General features: G+C 43.0%; 1 protein-coding gene across 3 annotated transcripts in view; it reads left to right on the top strand.

The window, feature by feature from the left end:
- The first annotated feature begins 809 nt into the window (after positions 1-809).
- The window catches only part of DIAPH2 (diaphanous related formin 2), a 402,614-nt gene continuing 380,965 nt past the window's right edge, over positions 810-22,458 (top strand). For all 3 annotated transcript variants that reach the window (XM_066640285.1, XM_066640286.1, XM_066640287.1), the window contains exon 1: positions 810-1,040. In XM_066640285.1, the coding sequence (XP_066496382.1) occupies positions 912-1,040 (129 nt within the window). In that variant the 5' untranslated portion in view covers positions 810-911. The remainder of the gene's footprint in view (positions 1,041-22,458) is intronic.

Raw genomic sequence — 22,458 nt, forward strand, 5'->3', positions numbered from 1 at the left:
CCCCTGGTTCTGGTGCTGTGTAAGAGGGAAAAGAGCATCCCTCTATCCAAACAATCCACCTTCTGCTTAATTTGTATGTCTCAATCATGTCTCCTTTTTTCTAGACCGAATATGTTTTTCTAGACCTTTTTTCTAGACCGAATACGTTGTGGGGGAAAAAATGCCTTTATGAGAAGATTCACCAGTTGAATTACTGCCTGTCTTCAACATCATGGAAAGACCTTGTCCCTTGATTTGTGCTCTATCTGTTGAATTGCTGCCTGTCCTCAGAAACATGGAAAGATTGTGTCCCTTGAATTGTGCTCCACTTGTTGAATTGCTGGCAGTCCTCAACATCATGGAAAAACTGAGAGCCCAATCCTAGGCATGTTTACTCAGAAGTCAGTCCCATTATAGTCAATGGGGCTTACTCCCAGGAAAGTGTGGCTAGGAAGGCAGCCCGAACTGCTGCCTGCTCTCAAAGAAGCCCCTTGACCCGTGCTTAACAGACGCCTTCCCTGCCTAATCCCCTCTCTGCATGCCTCCTCCTTCCCAGCAAGGCTCTCACTTCCGCCCGGCCCCTCCTCACCCGTTCCAGCGTCACCGCCCCTTTTTCCGGGTTCCTCGCCGCCCTCAACACCGCAGTGAGGGCAGACACCGCGCCGCCGCAGCTTCAGCGTGCGTGTTGCGACATGTCGTCACCGACGCCCGCCTCTCCTTCTGCTTCTTCAGCGCTTGTTGTCTTTTTGCCCCCCTCCCCGCGGCGCATGCGTAGAAGACGGCCGCCCCGCCCTCGCGCGCCGACTGACCTGACAGCAGGAGGAGGAGGCGGAGACGGGCGAGGCGGCGGCCAAAAGGCTGAGCGATCGCAGCGCGTGCCCTTTCGTCAGGCGGACGCCGCCGATGGGGGCCTGAGGGAGGGCGGCGGAGGCATGGACAGCCAGGGGGCCGGTGGCGGCCCCGTTGAGGAGGGGCCGGGGAGGTTGAACCCCAGGCGGGGCGGTGGAGCAGGCAGCGGCGGCCGCGTCCCTGAGGAGGACGGCAAGAACAAGCCCAAGCTGGTGAGTGGGGGCGGGGCTTGGCTCGCGGGGCGGGGCTTGCAGCTGTCAATCACAGTGATGGGCAGGCTGCTGGGGAAGCTGGGCTCAGGCTGCCAGCTGCGAAGGGCTGAGCAGGCCTCCCCGAGCCCCATCCGCGTTCATCCTCATCCCCAATTAATTAAACACTAATATTATGATTAATATGATTTTGTTATTAATAAAACTGATTAATAGTATTATTGTTATTAGTATAATTAATGTCACCATCACCACTGCTCTTAATATAATTAATATTATTACCATTAATAATAATATAATTAATGTATTTGTCATAAATATTTTATTAATGTCATCATCGCTGTCATCCTTATGAATATAGTTTGTCATCGCCATCATTATTAATATAATAAATGTTGTCATTATTTATATAATTAATGTCATAATCACCATCATTATTGCTATAACTAATTAATGTTGTCATCATTAATGACATTAAAATATAAATATTAGGTTATTATTTATATATTTAATATCCTCGTTGCCATTATTATTAATATAATTAATGTCATCGTCGCCATCATTATTTATATATTTATGTTGTCATTGCCATCATTATTTATATAATTAATTAATGTCATCATCGCCATCATTATTAATATAGTTAATTAATGTTGTCATCACTGTCATCATAATTTATATACTGAATTAATGTCATCATCACCATCATTATTGTTAATATAGTTAATGTTATCATTGTCCTTATTAACATAATTAATGTTGTTATCATAATTAATAATATAATTATGTCATTATTAATATAATTAATTAATATAATCATTATTAATGAAGACCCTCTGTTGTGTTTCTTGCTCCTCCATTGTCACCCCAGAATGCATCAGTATAGAGCAAGAAACCTGGAACTGGATCTTTAAAGCTATTTTTCCACTGATTTGGTATCCACTGATTTTTTTTAATCCAAGGCATGATCTGTAATTTATTTTGGTGGCGATGATGACAATATTATCATGCATTCTCTCTCTTGACAACCTACCTTTTTTAAATTCCACCTGTCCTAGACAGCAAATCCTGCATGTGCTTACAAAGGAGCTAGTTCCCATGGAACTTGATGGGAGCTCACTTTTCAATGGATATATGTGGGATTGCACTGTTCCCGCCCGCCCCCCAGGATTGCACTGGGTTCCACTTTCCTCCTATTACTTCATATAATTTGTTTTGATGGTGATGATGAAAATATCACTCATTCTTTCTCTTGACAACTTGTCTTTTTTCAGTTCCACCTGTTCTAGAATATAAATCTTGCACGTACTGACAAAAGAGTTAGGGCCCAATCCTATCCAACTTTCCAGCCCCAAGGTGAGGAAATGTTTGCTCCCTTACCTTGAGGAGGCCTCTGAGATTGCTCCTCTACTGCAGGATGCAGCACAGGCCCTATTGGCACAGCTGCATCAGTGCTGGAAATTTGGATAGGATTGGCCCCTAAGTCCCCATTGAACTTGGTGGGACTCACTTTTCAGTGGATACGTGTATGAATACATTGTCTTTTTTTCCATGACGTGTAGGATTGCACTGGGTCCTCCTCTCTTCCCCTTACTTCCTGTAATGATACATTCTATTTTGATGGTGATGATGAAAAAGTATTTATATGCTGCTTTTCAACAATAGAAAGTTCACAAAGTGGTTTACAATGCCAAATAAATCAAAACTGTTTACAGTGCCAAATAAGGGCCAAATCCTATCCAACTTTCCAGCCCTGATGAAGCTATGCCAATGGGGTGTGTGCTGCATCCTGTGGTGGGAGAGTAGTTATGGAGGTCTCTACAAGGTAAGGGAATGTTTGTTCCCCAGCCTCGGGGCTGCATTAGCTGCACCAGAGCTGGAAAGTTGGGTAGGATTGGGCCCTAAATTGTACTCTGTCTGGAAAGGGATTTGTATATACACACTTATACACTCACATGCATGTGTACACACACATTATACATAAAATAAGAACATAAGATTCCTGCTGGATCAGGCCATTCTAGTACAGATTCTGGATATCACAGTGACCCACCAAATGCCTGAGGGAGCACACAATACAGCAAGATACCTGTATCCTATTGCCAATCCCCTGCATCTGGCATTCAGTGAAACCCTACTTCTCATGGCTTGTAACCTGTGATGGACCTTTCCTCTATAAATCTGTCCAATCCCCTTTCAAAGGCATCCAGGCCAGATGCCATCACCAGATCCTCTCCCTGTTTCTCTCCGCCTCTCTCTGTGTGCGTGCATATGTATATATATATGTGTATGTATATAGCATGTATATACATGCATGTGTATGCGCACATTTTTACACCTCTCCGCATGCATGTATTTATATCTGTACAAGCACATTCATTCACATATTTTGCTCCAGTTTCCTATACCACATTTTATGTCTATAATATGTGTTAAAATGTCTTTTTCTTATTTTAGCTTTAAAATATAGAGACAACTATATTTGCTAGGTGTTTTTTTTTTTTTTTAAATATATTGGTCTTCATGCAGTTTGTTGGTGTGGTTTGTGGCTTGTGGAAAATAGCATATAATGAGGTTAAAATAATAAAAATAACTTACTTCTTTAAAGATAAAATCAAGCAAAAAAAATGCATAGAGATTTCAGAAACTGTTGAAATGCAAGAAAGTCTTCGTAATAGGGAACTAAACTGAAATTATGATCAGCTGCTTATCATGCTGTTTTTAAAAGGACAGCTTACAAAGGTTGGTTCAAAAGATGGTAAGGCATAAAGGGGAAGGTGGAGGCAAAGATAAATAAACTGAACTTAACTGAACTTTTGTATGAAACCTGTGGTTGACAGCTTGCTTCATGCCCCCCCCCCCTTTCTGTGTCTTTCACAGAAGTTCATTGCCCTTCCACCTTCTACAGAAGTTTGGACTGCAAAATCAACAAGTGAAGCATTTCAGGTTGCATAGTTGGGGTATAATCACTGCTGTAGACCCAAGCCACTGATTAAAGGGGAAATTACAAAGTCTGGTTCAAAAGTTGGCATTACTTTGTGGGTTTTGGGAAGCAGCTCCCTTGGGGCTCTGTAAAAGAGGTATGTCTGAGATTGCAAACTTCTGATTGGGACCTGCTCTTGTGTCTTTCACAGAGACTTCAAATGCAGGTCAAGAGGCGAGGCATTTTTCATAACATGGAGCCAAACAATCTCAGTTGCTCAGGAGTGCAGGTCAAACAATTAATGGTAAAAGTACAGGGGCCTGTTTAAGAATTGGCAGTCCTTTGAGTGTGAGCAGAAAGGAAGTGGAAACCTGTGTAGCACTGCGAACAGACCATCTTTCTATGTCTCGGACAGCAGCCCCCCAGGGCGGTAAACACTGATCACAAAATAAAGTGATGTGGCACCATCTAAAGATTGTCAGCTATTTATTAAGGCATGTGCCACCTTTGTAATTTCTTAGCTATCTTTCAGTGCCACACCAAAATACACACTCGCTCTCTTTGTTTCTGTGCTGTTGCAGGTTACTTCTCTAGACTCATGAAACTGTTCCATCACACCAGGAAAAGTGTTACCTGCTACCCCTTTGCATGCTGAGTTTCAGTTGGAGCCATAGGAATCAGTAGAAAGAAAAAACTGGCAACCTAGGCCTGCAGAAAGTTGCAGCAATAAAAGTTACTGGTGGGGGGGCAGCAGCAGACTTTCAGGTGGGATTGTTACCTGGTGCTTTTTTGACTTTTAAAGTGCTTTTGACAGTTACATGCCTGGTAGATATTCAACAGGTGCAATCTCCCTGGAGGTGCAGTGATGGACGGTGGCAGTCTTGGCCACTGTGCTGCCCCGTTGCATGACATATGGAGGCTTTCTGAGGCCTGGGGAAGCTGTGTGTTGTCTCTCCGACCCTCAGAAGACTTTCAAAGGTCTCTGGAGGGCCTTAAAATGTCACTTCAGGGCCTCTGGATACCAGGCCCCCAGAATGCCTCTGGATGAGAAGGCAAGGGTTGCAGGTGGCCCTTGTGGTGGCACAGCTGGGTGTGGCACCAGCCCCATTGCTGTGCTGTCCAGGACCACTTGCACCCACTGTTCCCCCCCAGGTACGCCAATGGTGATGGAATACTCTGCCTGTTGATTGACTGGGATGTGACTGTTTAAAGGCATTGAAGCCTGTACTGTGAAGATGACAACTGTTTCTGAAAAGATTGTCTCTGTTTTTCCTCGGCTCTCTTGTCAGAATCTTTGTCTCTAAACTGACCGTCTGACAGGTGTTCAGTGGTTGCAGTTTTCCTCCTCACTGCAACACTAGGCCAGCAAGTGCCATGCCACTTAAAATCTGCTGCTTGCAGGGCAATTAAGACACATTTGCTTTGCCAGGAAAAAAAGTGGCAGCCTTATTTTGAATTGGTTAGGGGAATCTGAAGTGCAATGACTGGTCTGGTTTGGGGTTTGATAGACTTTCAGTGGCTTTGGAAAGAAAGTGGGATTGCAGCTGAAGTCAGAAGAGATGGCTTTAAAGGCAGACTTTGGCTTGCCTTGTATATCTGTTGCAGAACTAAACTGTGTTTGTAGGCATTGCTGTGGGTTCCGTTTGGTGGAGTGGACTGACATGGTACCTGTATTGTAGTTTGTTAAAGGCCACCTTTGTTTTTTGTTTTTTTTGAGAGGGGCTGTAAATTGGCTATGAAACTCATTCAGTTATGATCCATACTGGGGTGATCAGGTGTGGTAATAATGGAGAAGTGCATATGGCTTTAGAGACAGCAGCAGCAGAATGAGAAGGTAGGTGTGAAATGAAGTGATGTCATGGCCAAAATTCTCATTTGAGTCATGGTGAATTCCTCAAGGTCATGCAGTTTTTTTAAACTAGAGTTTATCTAATCCAGGGGTGCTCACACTTTTTTGGCTCGAGAGCTACTTTGAAACCCAGCAAGGCCCGGAGATCTACCAGAGTTTTTTTACAATGTTCACGCCATCATAACATATAACATTTATGTGTACAATGTAAGTTGGTGTACCTTGCATAACCGCATGAGCCAATATTGCACAACACAACATAATTAACTATAAACATTTTTTGTAATAACTTGAGTTTACTTTGATGACTTGCACTGAAGTGAATCAGCCAAGGATGCATAGCCCGGACAGTAGCTGCTGGCAGCCAGCTTCAAGCACACTTCCAAATGTTCATCAGTCATGGTGGACCGGTACTTGGACTTAAAGATCTTCATGTAGGAAAAGGCTGACTCACATAAATAAGTGGAGCCCTTCCTGCCTCAGGTGCTCTTATATCCCTGAGGGCCCTATTGCCTTCAAGTGGCTGCAGCTGTGCAGCACACTCTGCTGGATGCCCAGGCCTTACCCTTAAAGGGGCCACTGCTGACACCACAGCCTACCTCCTCACCAGATCTTCCTTGATTCCAATACAAGTGGGGAGGTGGAGCAGATCTCTATACAGACCAGTGCAAAAACAAGGGAAAGGTGTGGGGGAGGGAATATCTCTATATAGACATCACAGCAAGACCAGTGCAAAACCCCTTGCACACAGAACCAACAGATGGAAGTTGGGGGGGGGGCAGATCTCCATACATACCAGTGCAAAAACAGGGGAAAGGTAAGTCATCCCCAGGAGAGTCAACGGGGCTCACTCCCAGGGATGCGTGGACAGGAGAGAAGCCTGCCAGCAGCTCCTCTCCAGGTCTACTCACAAGTCACCCCAGTAGAGTCAAGGGGGCTCACTCCCAGGGCGGGGCTCACTCCCAGGGATGCTTCACTCCCAGGGCGGGGCTCACTCCCAGGAATGCGTGGACAGGAGAGAAGCCTGCGATCTACTCATTTTGCCTGGCGATCGACTGGTAGATCGGGATTGACTTATTGAGCACCCCTGATCTAATCTATAGTAATGTTTCCCAGTTCCATAGCTATCTGCTAATGTGGTTTAGAATCCCTACTTCATGTATAGGCATAGGGAATGTGAAAGGTATCCCTTAATCAGTTACCCTTCATCAGTGCAGACACAGAGTCCTTTCAGTTCAGTAGAATGAATTGACGATTTGAGATCTAAATTTATCTCCCCGATCTTTGGTATTGAAACGGGGATGCAGGTGGAGGAGCAGCTTGCTTTTCTGCTTTCTGATGTTTACTCGGATATATCACTCAGGGTTGCCCGCTTCTGTTATGCTGCACAGTTGGTAAGGAAGAAAATTGAGAGTGTAGATCTCTGATTTTATGATTTTACATATGTGTAACGGGGTGTTGGTTTTAATTCTGTGTATTTTGTTTTGTTGTTTGTGACGAGCTGGTTGGATGACCGTAAATAAAGTATCTATCTATCAGTAGAATGAAACTTATTGGAAGACTTTTGCAGGAGTTGGACTGGAAGGCATGTCCTAGTCCAGTGGGCAGTTCTTCCTTCTGCTGCTGCAGTGGATGGCTATAGGTTTGCAGCCTAGACTACTAGTGTGCCTGGTTTTAACTTTACATTTTGAGTATGCTGCATTAACATTGGATGGTTACTCTCTTGTCAGGTCACATAATTATTTTTGTTTATGGATTTGAAAACATGGTATGCTGCCCGTCAGCTAAATACTAAGGGAAGTGCTTGCATAAAATAAGCAGTACAGAACCTTAATTTGAGACTTCAGACGTATGGCTGGTTGATAAAAATCAGCACAGCACACTCATCTAAAATCAGGTATAAAATATGCTGGGAAACCTGGGAAAATTATTTGCCTAGTATCAAAAGGATAGCAAACCTGGGCACCAGGCAAGTTTCTCTGGGGAGTGTGATCCATCCAAGATGTGCAACAACTGAGAAGGTCCCCCTTTCATTGCCATCTATCAGAGGATTTGAAAGAGAGTCTCGAAAGATGACTTGTGTTGGCTTGTGGGGCCCAAACCTGACCTTCAGATATATATGTTTCAAACCATTTAGAGCTTTAATTATTATGGGATAGCATGTAAAGCTTTTAGTAAGACCTGTTGATCTATTTTACTGTAGCACTGCCCACTCTGGTTGACACTGGTGTTTCCCAAGGCTCTATGGTCTTTCCCACTTCTGCTCGATCCTTGAAGCTGAAGATCCTTGAAGCTGAAGATATCAGAGTTTGAACACAGAACATCCTACATACGAAACATGGATCTTGCCTTCTTTTATGCATGCAGCAGGTTCTGTATCTGTGTGTATGACTATCCTTCCATGCTCATTCAAAGTACAATATACACACCAGGACCCAGCATGAATTCAGCCTCAGGGTCTGTTGTCTGCTATAGCTCCCATTTACTGTGTTCTAATCTATAGTTTACCCATGTGGGTGCTGTTTGCATGGATTTTGTGCTAGAGAAACTGTTGTCGGGTACCAAATGCAATTCATGAGGGAACGTATAGCAATAAACCAGGATGCCTGCCCAGCAAGGAAGGAATAATTAGTTTCTGATCCAGGTTTGACAGTGCAGGAAGCAGCTTTCTGCTGAGTCGGCCCTTTGGTCTGTCTAGCTCAGTAATGCCTACACTTACTGGCAACAGCTTTCCAGGGTTCCAGTCTGCTGTCTTTCATAGCCCTACCTGGAGACACTCTTCTGCATACAAAGTCATACACTCTGCCACTGATCTACAGCCCCTCCTGTTAGGAAAGCATGACTAATGGAATAAATAGGATTAGATTAGGTGTACCTAACTGTCCATATGATTTGACTGTCAAATATAGTTGTAAAAGTACTTATTGTTTACTTTCTGAGTTCTTCATGTATATTATCTTAGTGTTGACCTGACAACAACCCTGTGAGGTTCATAAGTATTCTTATCTCCCCCACCCCCATATTGCAGCGGAGGCTGAGAGAGAGAGTAGGGGCGCAATCCTAACCCACTTTCCAGCACTGGCATAGCTGTGCCAGTGGGGCATATGCTGCATCCTGCAGTTGGGGGGCAGGCACAGAGGCCTCCTCAAGGTATGGCAATGTTTGTTCCCTTAACTCGAAGTTGCATTACCCTTATGTTGGTGCTGAAAAGTGGGTTAGGATTGCGCCCTAGCTTACCTAGGTTTGCCTAGTAGTTTCATGGCAGAGATGAGATTCAAACCAGACAAGTACTGATTTTCATCTCAGTTTTTTAGGCGATAGGACTGTACATACTTACCTAGGAGTAAGCCCCATTGTCTTCTCCTGGATAAACATTCAAAGGATTAGACATGCATAGTAGCATGCATGTTTGACTTCTCCTGAGTAGACATGCATAGGATTACATTGTTAGCAACTAAACATGAAGCTGGCTGCAGCTCAACAATCTTAAGTGTGCTTGAGTTGCATGAGTACTGTGGGACTGGATAATAGCTCATATTTATAGACTTGACTTGTGAGCAGAATACAGGGTGTTCTAGCTGACTCTGGGAGCTAGTTGCTATGTTTAACCACTGTCTTTTGTGCACCGGTTCATTCTCTTATGACATCGAGCTCAGAACTAACCCAAGCAGTTCTGTAGTACTAAGGAGAAGGACAAAACATAGGGTCTGTGGAACCCAGGCTTGAGTTCACTTATGAGTAGTGTTTTGATTTCCTGGATGTGGTATATTGCAAACATGTGCAGCTGCCTCTTCCTGCAATTGACTGTGGCTAAGAGTGACAGTAGCTTGATGGGTCACCCCGTCTAGCAGGAAATCTTCTATAGATTTGTTTTGAACAATGTGATTTGATACCAAGCTATTTACAGTGAGGTTTCAATAGGTGGAAATTGAGCTTTCACCTAGGTGGTCATGCATCAGTTCCATTGCATGGGGTAACTTGAATGAGTTTTCTCTCCTCTCCCTCGCCAATGCCACTACACAACACTGTACTAGGAAATGCAGCACTTCCTGGCTGCCAGTACCCCTGTCTTTGCTGGCTGTGCTGGAGGAAACCACAGCAAAATACTCTAAATCACTGCTACTTGATCCCTAACTGGTCTTTTAAGTCTTGAAGACAGAGCCTTGAGAAAACTTCTGCAGTGTGCTTTTTGTGGAGAGGCAAAAGTCAAAGCTTTTGGTGCACATTTGCTGCTTATTTGGGAATAATTGCCATGTGTCCCAGTTGAGTAGGCAAGTGGTCTGTAGTATGGATGCCTTGGTTAGAAGACATTTGTTTAAATTACTGCCCTCAAAGTTACTTCTTTTATTCATTATCTTGTACTCAGTGGTGTTAACTGTCAGACACTGCTGCACACCTGAGGTTAGTAAAGTGCCTACCACATCTGCAATCCTGTCTCTGTTCTGTGTTGTTTGATGTTGCCTTCACTAAAGATCTAAAAGCAAACTCCGTTTTGGTTTTATGGTGTTCAGGATTCATAACAGAAAGGAATAGATTTCTGCAAAGGAAGTTTGTGCTGTGTTTATTTTTGGCCTTGTTATTGAAAAAGTTGTCCTGGCAACTGCCTGCCACGTAATTTACAAGGTTGAGAACCTGCCAGATGAATTTTGTCAGTTTTGGACCCAATTCATTGCCATCTCTTGGCCTAGAAGTGTCATTGCCCCAAAAGATAACTTACTGGCAGCTCCCTGCAGCTCTCCTGCTCTTCCTGCCCAAGCAACATCATTATAAACTGAGACGGCATGGTGGAAGTCTGTTCCTCTTAGCTCTTGTGCTTTATTGTTGCTAAAATATATTGGGTTTCCCAGAGCTGCCAGGCAACTTTGATGGGGTGTAAGGAACTTTAATGGTGTCATTTAAAGGAGTAAACATTTTGGCCTGTTTTACTTTGTATTGAATAGAAATTGGTGATTAAGTGAAAACATGCTTAGTATATCTTCCAATGTCTGAATTCAATTCTAAGTTTCTCTTGCCACTTATCAGTTTCTAAAGTAAACTGAAGCAAAAGGAAAGGTTTGGAGAGTCACATGCCTTTGTAGTCATATGATCAGAATCTAAACGTTTATAGGAACCTCATGCTTACAAACATTGCTACATTGACAAATGCAGTGCAGCAGTAAGGGGGGAAAGTTTGACAGGACTTTTTAAATTGCATGTAGCTCAGAAATGGTATATTTATTGGGCTATCTCAGAGGAAAATTCAGCTATGGCTGACTGGAATATATTGTAAGTAAAACAGTTGTAGAATCCCAAATAACATGTTGGATTGTGGTACACATACAAGCAGGGCTGGAGTTGTGTTCTAGACAGTTAGTGAAAGTACAACAAATAAGCCATCTTTGTTCAAGTAAAACTGAATGGATGATCCCTGGCACACAATAGAAGCAGGAGTGCCTGTGGACTTGGTTTTACGAGTACTTATGTGGGCAAAATATCACTGACTGAAGAGTCCTATTCAGTTGTAGGACTGAGAGCTCAATGTAATAGTAATAGGTCACGGAATGCAGCTGCACAGAGTAAGTGGGCGCGCATGGCCAGGCAAGGTAGGAGGTTAAAATCTGTACCTTGTCAGGAAAGTACTTTAGAACTCTGGCTGTGGCAGAGAGTGGCACAAACACACATGTCCTGCAGTAGTTTCCAAACATTTTAGTACCAGGACCCACTTTTAAAGGGTTACAGTCTGTTGAAACCCACTGGAAGTGATGTCATTAACCTGGAAGTGATGTCATGGCCAAAAGTGACATCATCAATTTAGGCTTCAAACCTAAGACGCAGTCAGCCAAAGATCTCATTACACAGCACACGCATACTGTTATTTTGCATGGCTCGGAATTCAAACATTTCAGCCCAGAAGTCAAAGTAGAACACAGACTTGGATCCTTCTCCAACATGTAGCCCTCCCCTCTTTCCAGCATCCCATCTTCCCACCTATGCAGGGCAAAGCACCAGGCCTTTCTGCCAGTGGAAGCCCACCCTGCCCAGCATCTCTGTACCCTATATTTTCAGCTCTGTATTTCAGTGGAGGCTGAGCTGGATGGTCTTTGACCCACCTGAAATTAGCTTGCAACCCACCTTGTGGGTCCCGACCCAAAGTTTGAGGAACACTGTTCTAGGGCATATCCCTAGCTGTGTCAGGGCAGTACTCATGGTTTAATCCTAAACAAGGATAAGTTGTTAGCTTCCCACCATACTAGTCCCTTGGAATTCAAGGGAAACTGACCTTTCTTGTATGGGGGGGAAGGAAGAACTTGACATGCTCTCTGTGAGCACAAATCCACTACCACTGGGTGATCACATTGGGGAAGGATTTCAAAATTGTAGAAGAAGGTAAAACTGAGAATTATCTGTTTTACCACCTCTCACCTTCCCCCTGCGGAGGTGTCCATGGGTCTCCCCGCTTCTCTGGGATGCTAGTGTTTGCTGTTGTGAGTAGAAACAATCCCTCTTTGGTGCCAGCAGCAGCACAATATTGGGGATTGTGTCACAGCTATCCCACCTGCTCCTGCAAAGACTTACTGCAGTCCCAGAGTCAGGTAGGACTTTGGAAACTACTGTTCTATCAGAAATATGATGTGGGTTGAAGCAAGGCAAATGCCTACTTATTTGGGAATTTTGTTGTTAGAACTTGTTTAAAACTTGTTGTTAGAATTCATGTTTAAAGATGGAGCAGAAGCCACAAAACATCTTAAATTCCCCCCCCCCCTCAAATTGGCTTTGAGATATAACTGAAACTAGTGGTGGGAGATACCTATGAATTCCATCCAGATAAGTGCTGTTTTTCTCTAGAAGGGTATTAATAGTGCTAGCTTGGCAAAAATTTTATTTTTATCTTCAGCCTTACCAGCTGAATTTAAAACAAGTGAGCTCTTTTTTTCTATTGGTTGAAAAATGCCCTTTTTGAGTGTGTGTGCTTATAGTTCCCCCAGTGAGGCATTTTTATTCATGTTTCTGGTGTATTTTTAGATTCTGTTTGCAATTTTCATTACATGTTTGTTGTATTTTATCTAATCTCTCTGTCCCCTGCCTTTTTCCATTGGGAGGTGCCCAAGCCAGCTTATATCCCCCCCATATCAATAAAATGTAAAGGTGATATACCTGTTTGACTTCCCTTCACAAAGTAGTTGTGTAAAGGGGGAATGGGTACAATTGAACTTGCATTCCAGTTTGTTCAGTAAATTGTATTGAAATATTTCATGGTTCCTGTCATTTATTTAAGTTGTTAGGAGTTGTGGAAAAATTAAAAATAACACAAGTCCTGCCTGCAGGATGCCTCAGTTTCAAATGTAAAGGCCTTTGGGATTTCAAGTAATCTTCTTCGAACACAGGAAATGCAGCAATTTGTTTTTCAGTACATACCTTGAATACCAGAACACATGGGAACTTTCCCCGAGTGGAAATGTCTAAAGGCTTGTTAATTTGGAAGCGAGTCAGTTTAAATATTCCAGTTTTATTATAACTTTATAAAGCCTACTGTTTTGAATTTTGCTGTAGGCTTCACATGTGGGGTAGGTTTTTGTGATACACCAAAACCTTCAGTTCTATGTGCTGGCAGTTGGTGTGTAGTATGAGGGTACATTGATAGTTACATTGACAAAAGGACAAATGGTCAGTTGGTTTCATATTTCCTCTTTCTGTAAGTGGCTCCCTACCTTTTCTCCAGTTCATCAGGAACAGCTACTGTAAGAGACAAAATGTTGGCAGATTGGAGTTAAACTTGTTAACACTTTGCTTTGAAATGGCTTGTCTGGGGTATGATTGACCATGGCAGAAAATAACATTATCCAGAAGGCTAAATTGCCTGGTTGTTTGGGGTGTTTTAAGCTGCTCTTGGAGTGTGTGGCTTGGCAGTCTTGCTTGAAACATCAGAAACTACTTTCTAGGGACTCTAGCAGTGCACTTCCTCTTTGCTTGTGGACTGGATTGTGTGGGCCCAGGGTGGGCAAACTTTCAACTTTGGGGATCCTGGACCTTTAACAAATTGTGTAGGAGAGAGAATTTCAGCAGGTGTAGCTTGACATCTGTGAGATGACAAGCTGCACCTACTGAAATTACCTCTTCTATATAATTGTTAAAGGTCCAGGATCCCTAAGTTGAAAGTTTGCCCACCCCTGTAGGCTGATGTTGTAAGATGTGGATCATTACATGAGTTTGCAATTGATCCCTTCCAACTCTGGATGCCAAAATAGTCAGTCCTGGAGCATTGCGTTTCTGGAGTGACTTTGGTTAATGCATGTTCTTATTCTGTCAGTGGCCTCTGTTGACATAAAGTGGTATATTTTGATGTAGCTGCTGTTGCACAGTTTCTGCAGTGCTGAAACAAGTGTGGTGAGAGAGAGTGTGCAGAGTGGAGACAACAAATCTGTGCGGCATCTTAAATGTCAGCCAACTTTGAAGCGGCGTGTTCTCATAATGAAAACTAATTTCATGCACTTATTTGATATATAATGAGTGCCAGTTTGACAGTATCAGTTTGCTAAGTTGTGGTGGTGTTGGTGTGCTGAGAAAGCAACTTGGCACAATGCATGTTCTCAGTCAATGGCTATGACTTTTTGTGTGAAGGCAATTTGCATGTTCTTTCAAGAGGCATCAAGTGATTGCAATGAACAAATGAATTGGTACTAAGATCATGGGCTACACCAGGGGTGCTCACACTTTTTTGGCTGGAGAGCTACTTTGAAACACAGCAAGGCCCGGAGATCTACCAGAGTTGTTTTTTTAATCCCATTATAGTCAGTGGGGCTTACTCCTGTGTAAATGTGGACAGAATTGCAACCTCAGAGCCCAACACTATGGTGTCTACTCAGAAGTAAGTCCCATGCTAGTCAATGGGGACTACTCTCCGGTAAGTGTGGATAGGAGCTTTAGAGCAGGGGTGCTCAAACTTTCAACTTTAGGGATCCTGGACCTTTAAAATTGTGTAGGAGAGAATTTCAGCAGGTGCAGCTTGTCATCTGTGGGATGACAAGTTGCACTTGCTGAAATTCTCTCTTCTATACACTTGTTAAAGGTCCAGCATCCCTAAAGTTGAAAGTTTGAGCACCCCTGCTTTAGAGCCCAATCTTTTGCATGTCCCCTCAGAAGCAAGCTCCATGCTAGTCAATGGGGCTTACTCCCGGGTAAGTGTGGAGAGGATTGCAGCTTGTGTGCCCAAGCCTAAGCCTGTCTCCTCAGAAGTAAGTCCCATGGTAGTCAATGGGGCTTACTCCCAGGTAAGTGAGGAGAGGACCACAGTCTTGGGCACTTGCATCTCTCAATTGCTGTTGAACTTCCCCAGCTGGAGGCTGCCACCACCCTGCATCAGCAGCACTTCTGAGTGGCCCCAAGCAACTCCTCCAGACAGTCCCGGACTGCTCCCGAGCCCTTCTGGAGATGCTCCTCAGGTTCTCCAAGGCACAACAGAAGTTCTGCTCTGAGCCTTCCCTGCAAAGTCAAGCCCAACCCTTGTTTAGCTCCACTACAGTTACCTGGGTGTAAGAACCATTGACTATAATGGGACTTACTTCTGAGTAGAGAGGCATAGGATTGATCCTATGCACATTTACTGGGAGTAAGCACCATTGCCTATAATGGAATTTAATTCAGGGTAGAACAAGCATAGGACTGTGTTGTAGGGCTGCAATCCTATCCATACTTTCCTGGGAGCAAGTCCCATTGATTATAATGAGATGTACTTCTGAGTAGACATGCATGGGATTGGGCTCCAAAACCCATTTTATCAGATGCATAAAGTGTCTGCATTTAGCAAACAGATGCACAGGGGGATACAAAGAAAAAGTTATAGGGGGAAAAAAGCGATTAACAGTACAGTTTTCTGCATGTTTACTCAGAAGTAAATCTGTGTTCAAAGGATTCACCTCCAGGGAAGTGTGAAGTGATGGCACAAAACAACCTCGCAGTTCCATTGGGACTGAATTGAATATGTGGCTCAGTTTTAGTTCCATATGTGGCTCAGTTTTAGTTCCACGAAGCCAGAGCCCCATCCTATGCATGTCTACTCAGAAGTAAGCCCTGTTAGAGACAGTGGGGCTTCCTTCCAGAAAAGTGTGGACAAGCTTGCAGCCTCAGAGCCCCATCCCAGGCATGTCTACGCAGAAGAAAGCCCCATTAGAGCCAACAGGGCTTATTCCTGTGTAAGTGGCTAGCACTGCAGCCCCAGCCAGGCTCCTTCCCACACATACCTCGTGTCATCGGTGAAGAAGCGCGCCTGAAGCTGAGCCATCGCAAGAGCCCAAGCTGGTGATGCGAAGGGCAGAAATCCACAGCCTACCTGCTGCCCCCGAAGCAACCTCCCCGCTCCCACGTGGCCCGGTTGGGAGAGGTCTAGCTAGAGCTCAGCAATCGATTAGTGAGGGCTGTCCTGCAAAGTCAAGCCCAACCCTTTAGCAGCTAAAGGCAAAATGAGTCGATCGCTGAGCCCTTAGTCTAGGGCTCTGCAATAGACTCATTTTGCCTCGCGATCGACCGGTAGATCGGGATCGACGTGTTGAGCACCCCTGGGCTACACAGTCTTTTGGACTTTGTTTCTGCAGTACTGTAAAGTTGTTGAAAAAACAGGGCAATGTAGACATGAGTGTTTTTGTCCCATGAATTCAAATGAAAGCTTTTGCAAGATGACATGTGTGGTTGTAAGATGCCCATTTTATTCTGTAGAACTGTGGTGTGTCATTACCATTCCTTTTGCATGATTGGAAATATTTAGCTCTAACTCTCAGGCTTCTAAGTTAGACATTTATGGTGTCCTGATACCACACCCTGGCTTTTATGCAAGTAAAACTGAAAAACTAATAAATGAGAAAAGTAATACTGGAATTCACTTAATGTAGGAATAGTTATAATGAATTATGCAAATAAAAGATTAAGGTTTTATGTAGAATAACTTGCTTCTCATTTCTTTATAGTGTTGATTTAATTTGTTCACCTCTTGTTTTTTCTTCTTCAATTACTGATCTTATTTTTAAAACAAGTAATTGAGAGATTTTGTAGTTCTGACTTTCTGAACAATATGTAGAGTTCAACGATAATGATTATTTTCCGGTGCTGTTACAGCAATTTGCGTTTATCTTTCAGGATCATTATGTTGAGACACCTGTCACTTCTAAGTTAGATCAAACCATTACAACAGTAGTTTTAAAAAACTGAAGAAAAAAACATTTAAACTTCTAGCAAATGCATCTTATTTTTGTGCTTTAATTGTATCACATGTGAGATCTGAGATGTTGCAATCAAGTTGGTTTCACAGAGTGCTTCTTTTGGCACAAACTAACTGGAAGTGTTGCAAATTGTAACAGGTTGTAAACCTAAAAACCCCTCAGTGTTATAAGTATATTCTTGTATCTGAATGGTGCCTATCAAGTAATCTAGCTCAGATTATCATACTGGTCTTCAGCTGTGGAGACTGGTGGGGCCATAGAGAATACACCATAGCCACAGACGAAGCCACAGCATAGTCATATCCGACTCATAAGCGGAGGATGTTGCATCAAATGTTCCTGGCAGACTGCAGTTGTGAAACCCTGATCTAGCTAGATTGTGAATGAAAGAGGTTACCATGGAACTGCAGTCTTATCCGTGCTTGCTTGGAGTAAGCTTCAGTGAACTGGGTGACTTCTTGGTGGGGTTTTTGAGTAATTGTTCACAGGATTGCATGCATTTGTTGTCCTGGGACTTCAACATTACTGAAGAAAAATGCATATCTGCTTTGTAGTACATGGTTCATGGGAAGATGCATTTCTGCATGGGGTTACATTCCCCCTTAATAGTATCAAAGACACTTTCAAATCTACCTAGGAGAACCCAAATGGTGTCTGTAGTATGGTGTATGTGCCACCTGAGGGCTCTGATCTGACCACACAGTGATCTAGGCCTTGTTCTAGCCAGTGGTTCTCACACATTTAGCACTGGGACCCACTTTTTAGAATGAGAATCTGTCAGGAAGTGATGTCATGACCGGAAGTGACAACATCAAGCAGGAACATTTTTAACAATCCTAGGCTGCTATCCTACCCACACTTACCCAGGAATAAGTCCCATTGACTATCCTTGTTAAAAGAATATACATAGCAGCTTGTTAAAAGTACAGGTCTGTAACATTTCCCCAAATGCAGTCACATGCCATGGTAGTATCAAGTCTAATATATTAAAAATAAAATAATGAAATGAATGAGGACCCACCTGAAATTGGCTTGCTATCCACCTAGTGGGTCCTGACCCACAGTTTGAGAAACACTGATCTAGGCACTTATCTGAAAGGTCAGCTGTATGGGTTGCAACCCACTAGTTTGTGTAAAGCTTCCCCCATCCCTTTAAGGTGCAGGGGAAGGGGGGGCGAGGGGTGCTGCTTTTACTTACCATAGGCTTGGACAAGCAGCAGGAGGTGCAAGAAGCCCTGTGCAGTCCTCCATAGAGCTGCCTGAGGCTTGGAATGTTGAGGAACAGCACATGCAAACCACTTCCAGTTTCACGTTGCAACCAGGAGGTAGTTTGCATGCACTGTTTGTCAATATTCCAAACCTCAGGAGCCCTGCATGGGGCTCCCCGCGCCTCCTGCTTCTTGTCCAAGCCCACAGTAAGTAAAAGTACCCCCTCTTCCCCCTTAACGACACAGTCCTGGGGATCATGTAGCTGCCCTAACCCCTCCCCTGCAAAGACTTACTTAGGAAATAAATCAGAACCACTGGTATAGGAGGTACGCTTTGTAGTTTGATTTGGATTCCTATTTCAAGCCTTCTGGAAGCATTGACAAATTACACAAGATTTTAAACAACAATCCAACTCTAGATGCAACATTAACAAACTTGAATTGGGTACAAAGCATTCATCAGGCATAACAATTATATCAGTGTTCTGTTGCTGTTTATGATTGGCCAAGCTTAGTTCGGTTAAGGGACCAAATCATGTTTACATTCCACACTCCCTTTGTTGCAGCTTATGCTAGTGAGATGGCATATTGGAACTGGGACAAACAATTTAAATACATTTCAGTGACCTTTGGATGGATGTTGGTTATACTTTTCTTTTTCAGGACACAATAAAAATTGCAACTGATCTGACTGTGTATGTTTAAGCACTGCTAAGAGATGCATAGCTACGCTTGTTGAAACTTGATTTGGAATTGAATATTCAGTTTCAGTTTTGTTAGGTGTATACAGGCTGATGTGGCAACTGGCTGTGTGATGTGCAAAATGGTTTGCCACTGAAGTGCCTTGCCAAAGCATTAAAGCTGGAGAACATCTGAATAGACGAAGAACTGACACAAGGCTCTTATTTACTCTAGTTTAAGTTAATTTAGTGCTTGAGAGGTGTGCCAAATGGACAGCAGTGCAGATGAAGCCATCTGTCTCTTGTGAGTGGCAAGCGACACACTATGGAAAATGGGGGCCTTTCCAGTTTTAGTTTGAGTGCACCTTAATTAAAGCAAGCTATAACCACCTATGTTATGACAGTGTAGGGAAACTGATTAAACTACTTCCACAATTTGCCTGTAATATTCTTGGGTACGAGCCAGTTGCCATCTACAGGTTAGTAGCCTATTCAGCCCCTGCCAACTTAGCAATTGAAATGAGAATGGAATGGTGGGGGGGGGGGAGCACAAACACAGTCTTTTCCATAATATGTGTGAAAAATTTCTCTGCTTTAATTTGGTGAGATTTTCTTTCCTTCATTTCCACCCAGGGCATGCCAAGCCTAGAAAGAAGGCAGGTTCCTATCAGAGGTATTTTAGACCATACTGCAATGCCCAAAGCTTTATTGCTTGAAGAGTAGTATACTGTATTGATCTTGTAACAAAGAGCCATACACAACACTCTACTATTGTCTGTTTCTCCTGAAACACCCTTATCAACTCTTGAACTGGCCCCTGTAGCTGCTCCTGTTTAACAGCAGCTTGATCTGCAGCAATTAGCAGGTGATCATGTTTAGCTCAGCACCATGAAAAGCTTTGCCAAGAAAAGCTTCACCTGCTGATTTCTGGAGATCAAACCTCTGTTAAAGTGACAGGAGCAAACCAGGCTCTGCATGTGTTCTGGCCAATTTACAACTCTATCCTGAAAAAAGACCCTTGCTGCTTTCTTGGTTTCTTCTTTCTGTACAATAAACTCCTCTTGTTGTGGCTCTCCCCACCTCTGTTCAGCCCAGTGCTCATTTCTTAATGCCTGAAGACCAGCCTGAGGGATGATGTACATGTTGAGGAAATTGTAGTATGGTTTAGGGTTATTTCAGGTTGGCATATGAATGGATGATTGCATATTTGGAATGTTTCCCCATGCCCCAAGGTCCCTGAGTTTGAGTCCTAGGAAGGGTGCTGTTTTTGAACCTGCAGTTGGCCCTTGGAAGCTTTGGGAAGTTTCATACGTAGACCAGATTCAGCTGATTCAGCTAACATTGCTGTTTCTTCCTTTGAGGTACTTTGTGTTTCAGTATATGCCTGCAAGGTAGTGAACAGATCTCAGTTCTTTTCTGTCCTTAGTGACAACTACACTAAAGGAGTCTTATTATTTTCGCTTAAATTGTCTAGGAGTTTGGACCCTTCTGACATATTGAATTGCCTTAGATTTTGTAAACTGTGTTGTTTGAATGGTATTTAACAAAAGATTTAGTCCATACAGACAACCCTTCTATTCACAGAGGAAAGACAAATCATTCTACAATGGTCACCTTGTTGGACGCTTCTCTCAAGTGAACCTAGATAGTGTCTGCATGTGATAAGATTGCCCTTGAATGAATATGGTGTTAACACTGAGATTTAAGATAAATACTAAATGAAAAACAGTGTGAAAATATTTCTTTACCCAGCATGTAATTAACTGATGGAACTCCTTGCCACGTATGTGGTGATGGCATCTGACCTAGATGCCTTTAAAATGGGATAGGGCAGATTTGTGGAGCAAAACTCCATCACAGATTTCAAGCCATGATGGGTATGTGCAACCTCTGGGTTTTAGAGGTAGGTTATGTCAGATGCAGGGAAGTGGCAACCGGTTGCAGGTCTCTTGTTGATCTGTGTGCTCCCAGAGGTATCTGGTGGGTCACTGTGAAATCCAGAAAGCTCGACTAGGTGGGCCTTTGGCCTGATCCAGTGGGCTTTTCTTATGTTCTTAATATTTAAATATATATTAATTGCAGAAATATGCTTGCTAAGATGAATGCCAGAGCTTGAACCCTGGCATCATCTACACACAGCTGTGTGATTTGTAAGTGTTGAAACATCACCATTTTTGTAAGTGTTGAAACTCTGTGCTGATCAAAATTGGGAATGCATTTATAGAGTTACATTTAAAAAAATCTAGAAGGTTTTTAATAAAATGGTGTAATATTTCAGGGGCAGCATGCTTTTTTTCTTCTCTTGGTATTTTTTAGTTGTAATTATTATTGCATCCACTTACCCATCTGTCCACAGTTGCCTTCCACTTGCAGGGGACTTGGGGGTGTTTTTGATCAGTGTATTTTCACTTTGCACAGGGATTTGAAAATACTCAACAGCAGTAAGGCAGTTCCCACCAGGCACTAAGATCCCTCTTGGTTTACTGTGATGCACTAAGATTTCAAGATGATTGCAGAAAGAGACTTATGGTTGCCCCTAGCGACCACACTTGTGGATCCCTATTTATCTGGGAGGATGAGGAGAGTGCTCACTGCTGGCAACTTGAACTATTCTTTCTTACACAAATGCTGTATTAAAAAAAATGCAGGGAACTTTGGTTTAGATACCTTGAAAATAATTTCCTATAAGCTCTGGCCTTCTATGTGAGAAAAATCTAACAGGTAGCCAGGAGTCTTCAGTGCTTATCAGATCCAGTCCTTAGTACAGGTCTAGTAAAACCACTGGCATCACTTTAAATTAGAAAAACCAATGCTTGCTTTGGAAAATATAATTAGGTCATCTGTTACCCTCCCAGTTACATGGCTCTTGGTTAAGCAAAGTATAATCTGGTGCATTGTCTACAGTTGTGTTCTCCCACATTCTTGTTCTTGTGGCTTGGCGGTGTGTATATGTGTGTGGTTTTAAATAGAAGATGTGGGTGTGATTGCTCAGAAATGCAGCACTCCTCTTTCCACGTTTATGGCTTTCCTCCTTGTTGCTCCTTCTGTGGAGACTCCAAGTGGGGAGCTGAGGTTAATTCCATATGGTGGAACCTACTGGCACTGAATTTAACAAAACTCAGTACCGTCTTGAGAATTCCTGCGTGTATCTTGGGTTTGCTAATCAGTAGTGTGGTGCTTTCTCATGTGTGTTATACAATTTTAGACTACCTACTTTGTGCGTATTCATTTTGAATTCGGGGACAAAATGCTCTTTGGGTCAGAAAAAGCAGCTACCACATGTGTGCTGTGATCTCTTTGCTATGCCATTAAAGGTTGTTGAAATTGAAAACAAAAAAAAAACTGATCTCTCTCTCTCTCTCTCTCTCTTCATCCCTGCACTATTCAAAATGGAAAGGTGAAGGAATCTGAAATTGTTTGGGTGTTAGGTTTTCAGACTGAACAATACTGAAATCCATGTTGTGTTCCTCTTGGACTGCAGTTTTAGTTCTTCATGAATATACGCTATAGCGACATAGACAATATTATGATTTGAATTGGATTGAAATGTTATGATAGGAATTATTTGCTTA

Source organism: Tiliqua scincoides, chromosome 12 (assembly GCF_035046505.1).
Source record: "Tiliqua scincoides isolate rTilSci1 chromosome 12, rTilSci1.hap2, whole genome shotgun sequence".
NCBI classification, from domain to species: domain Eukaryota; kingdom Metazoa; phylum Chordata; class Lepidosauria; order Squamata; family Scincidae; genus Tiliqua; species Tiliqua scincoides.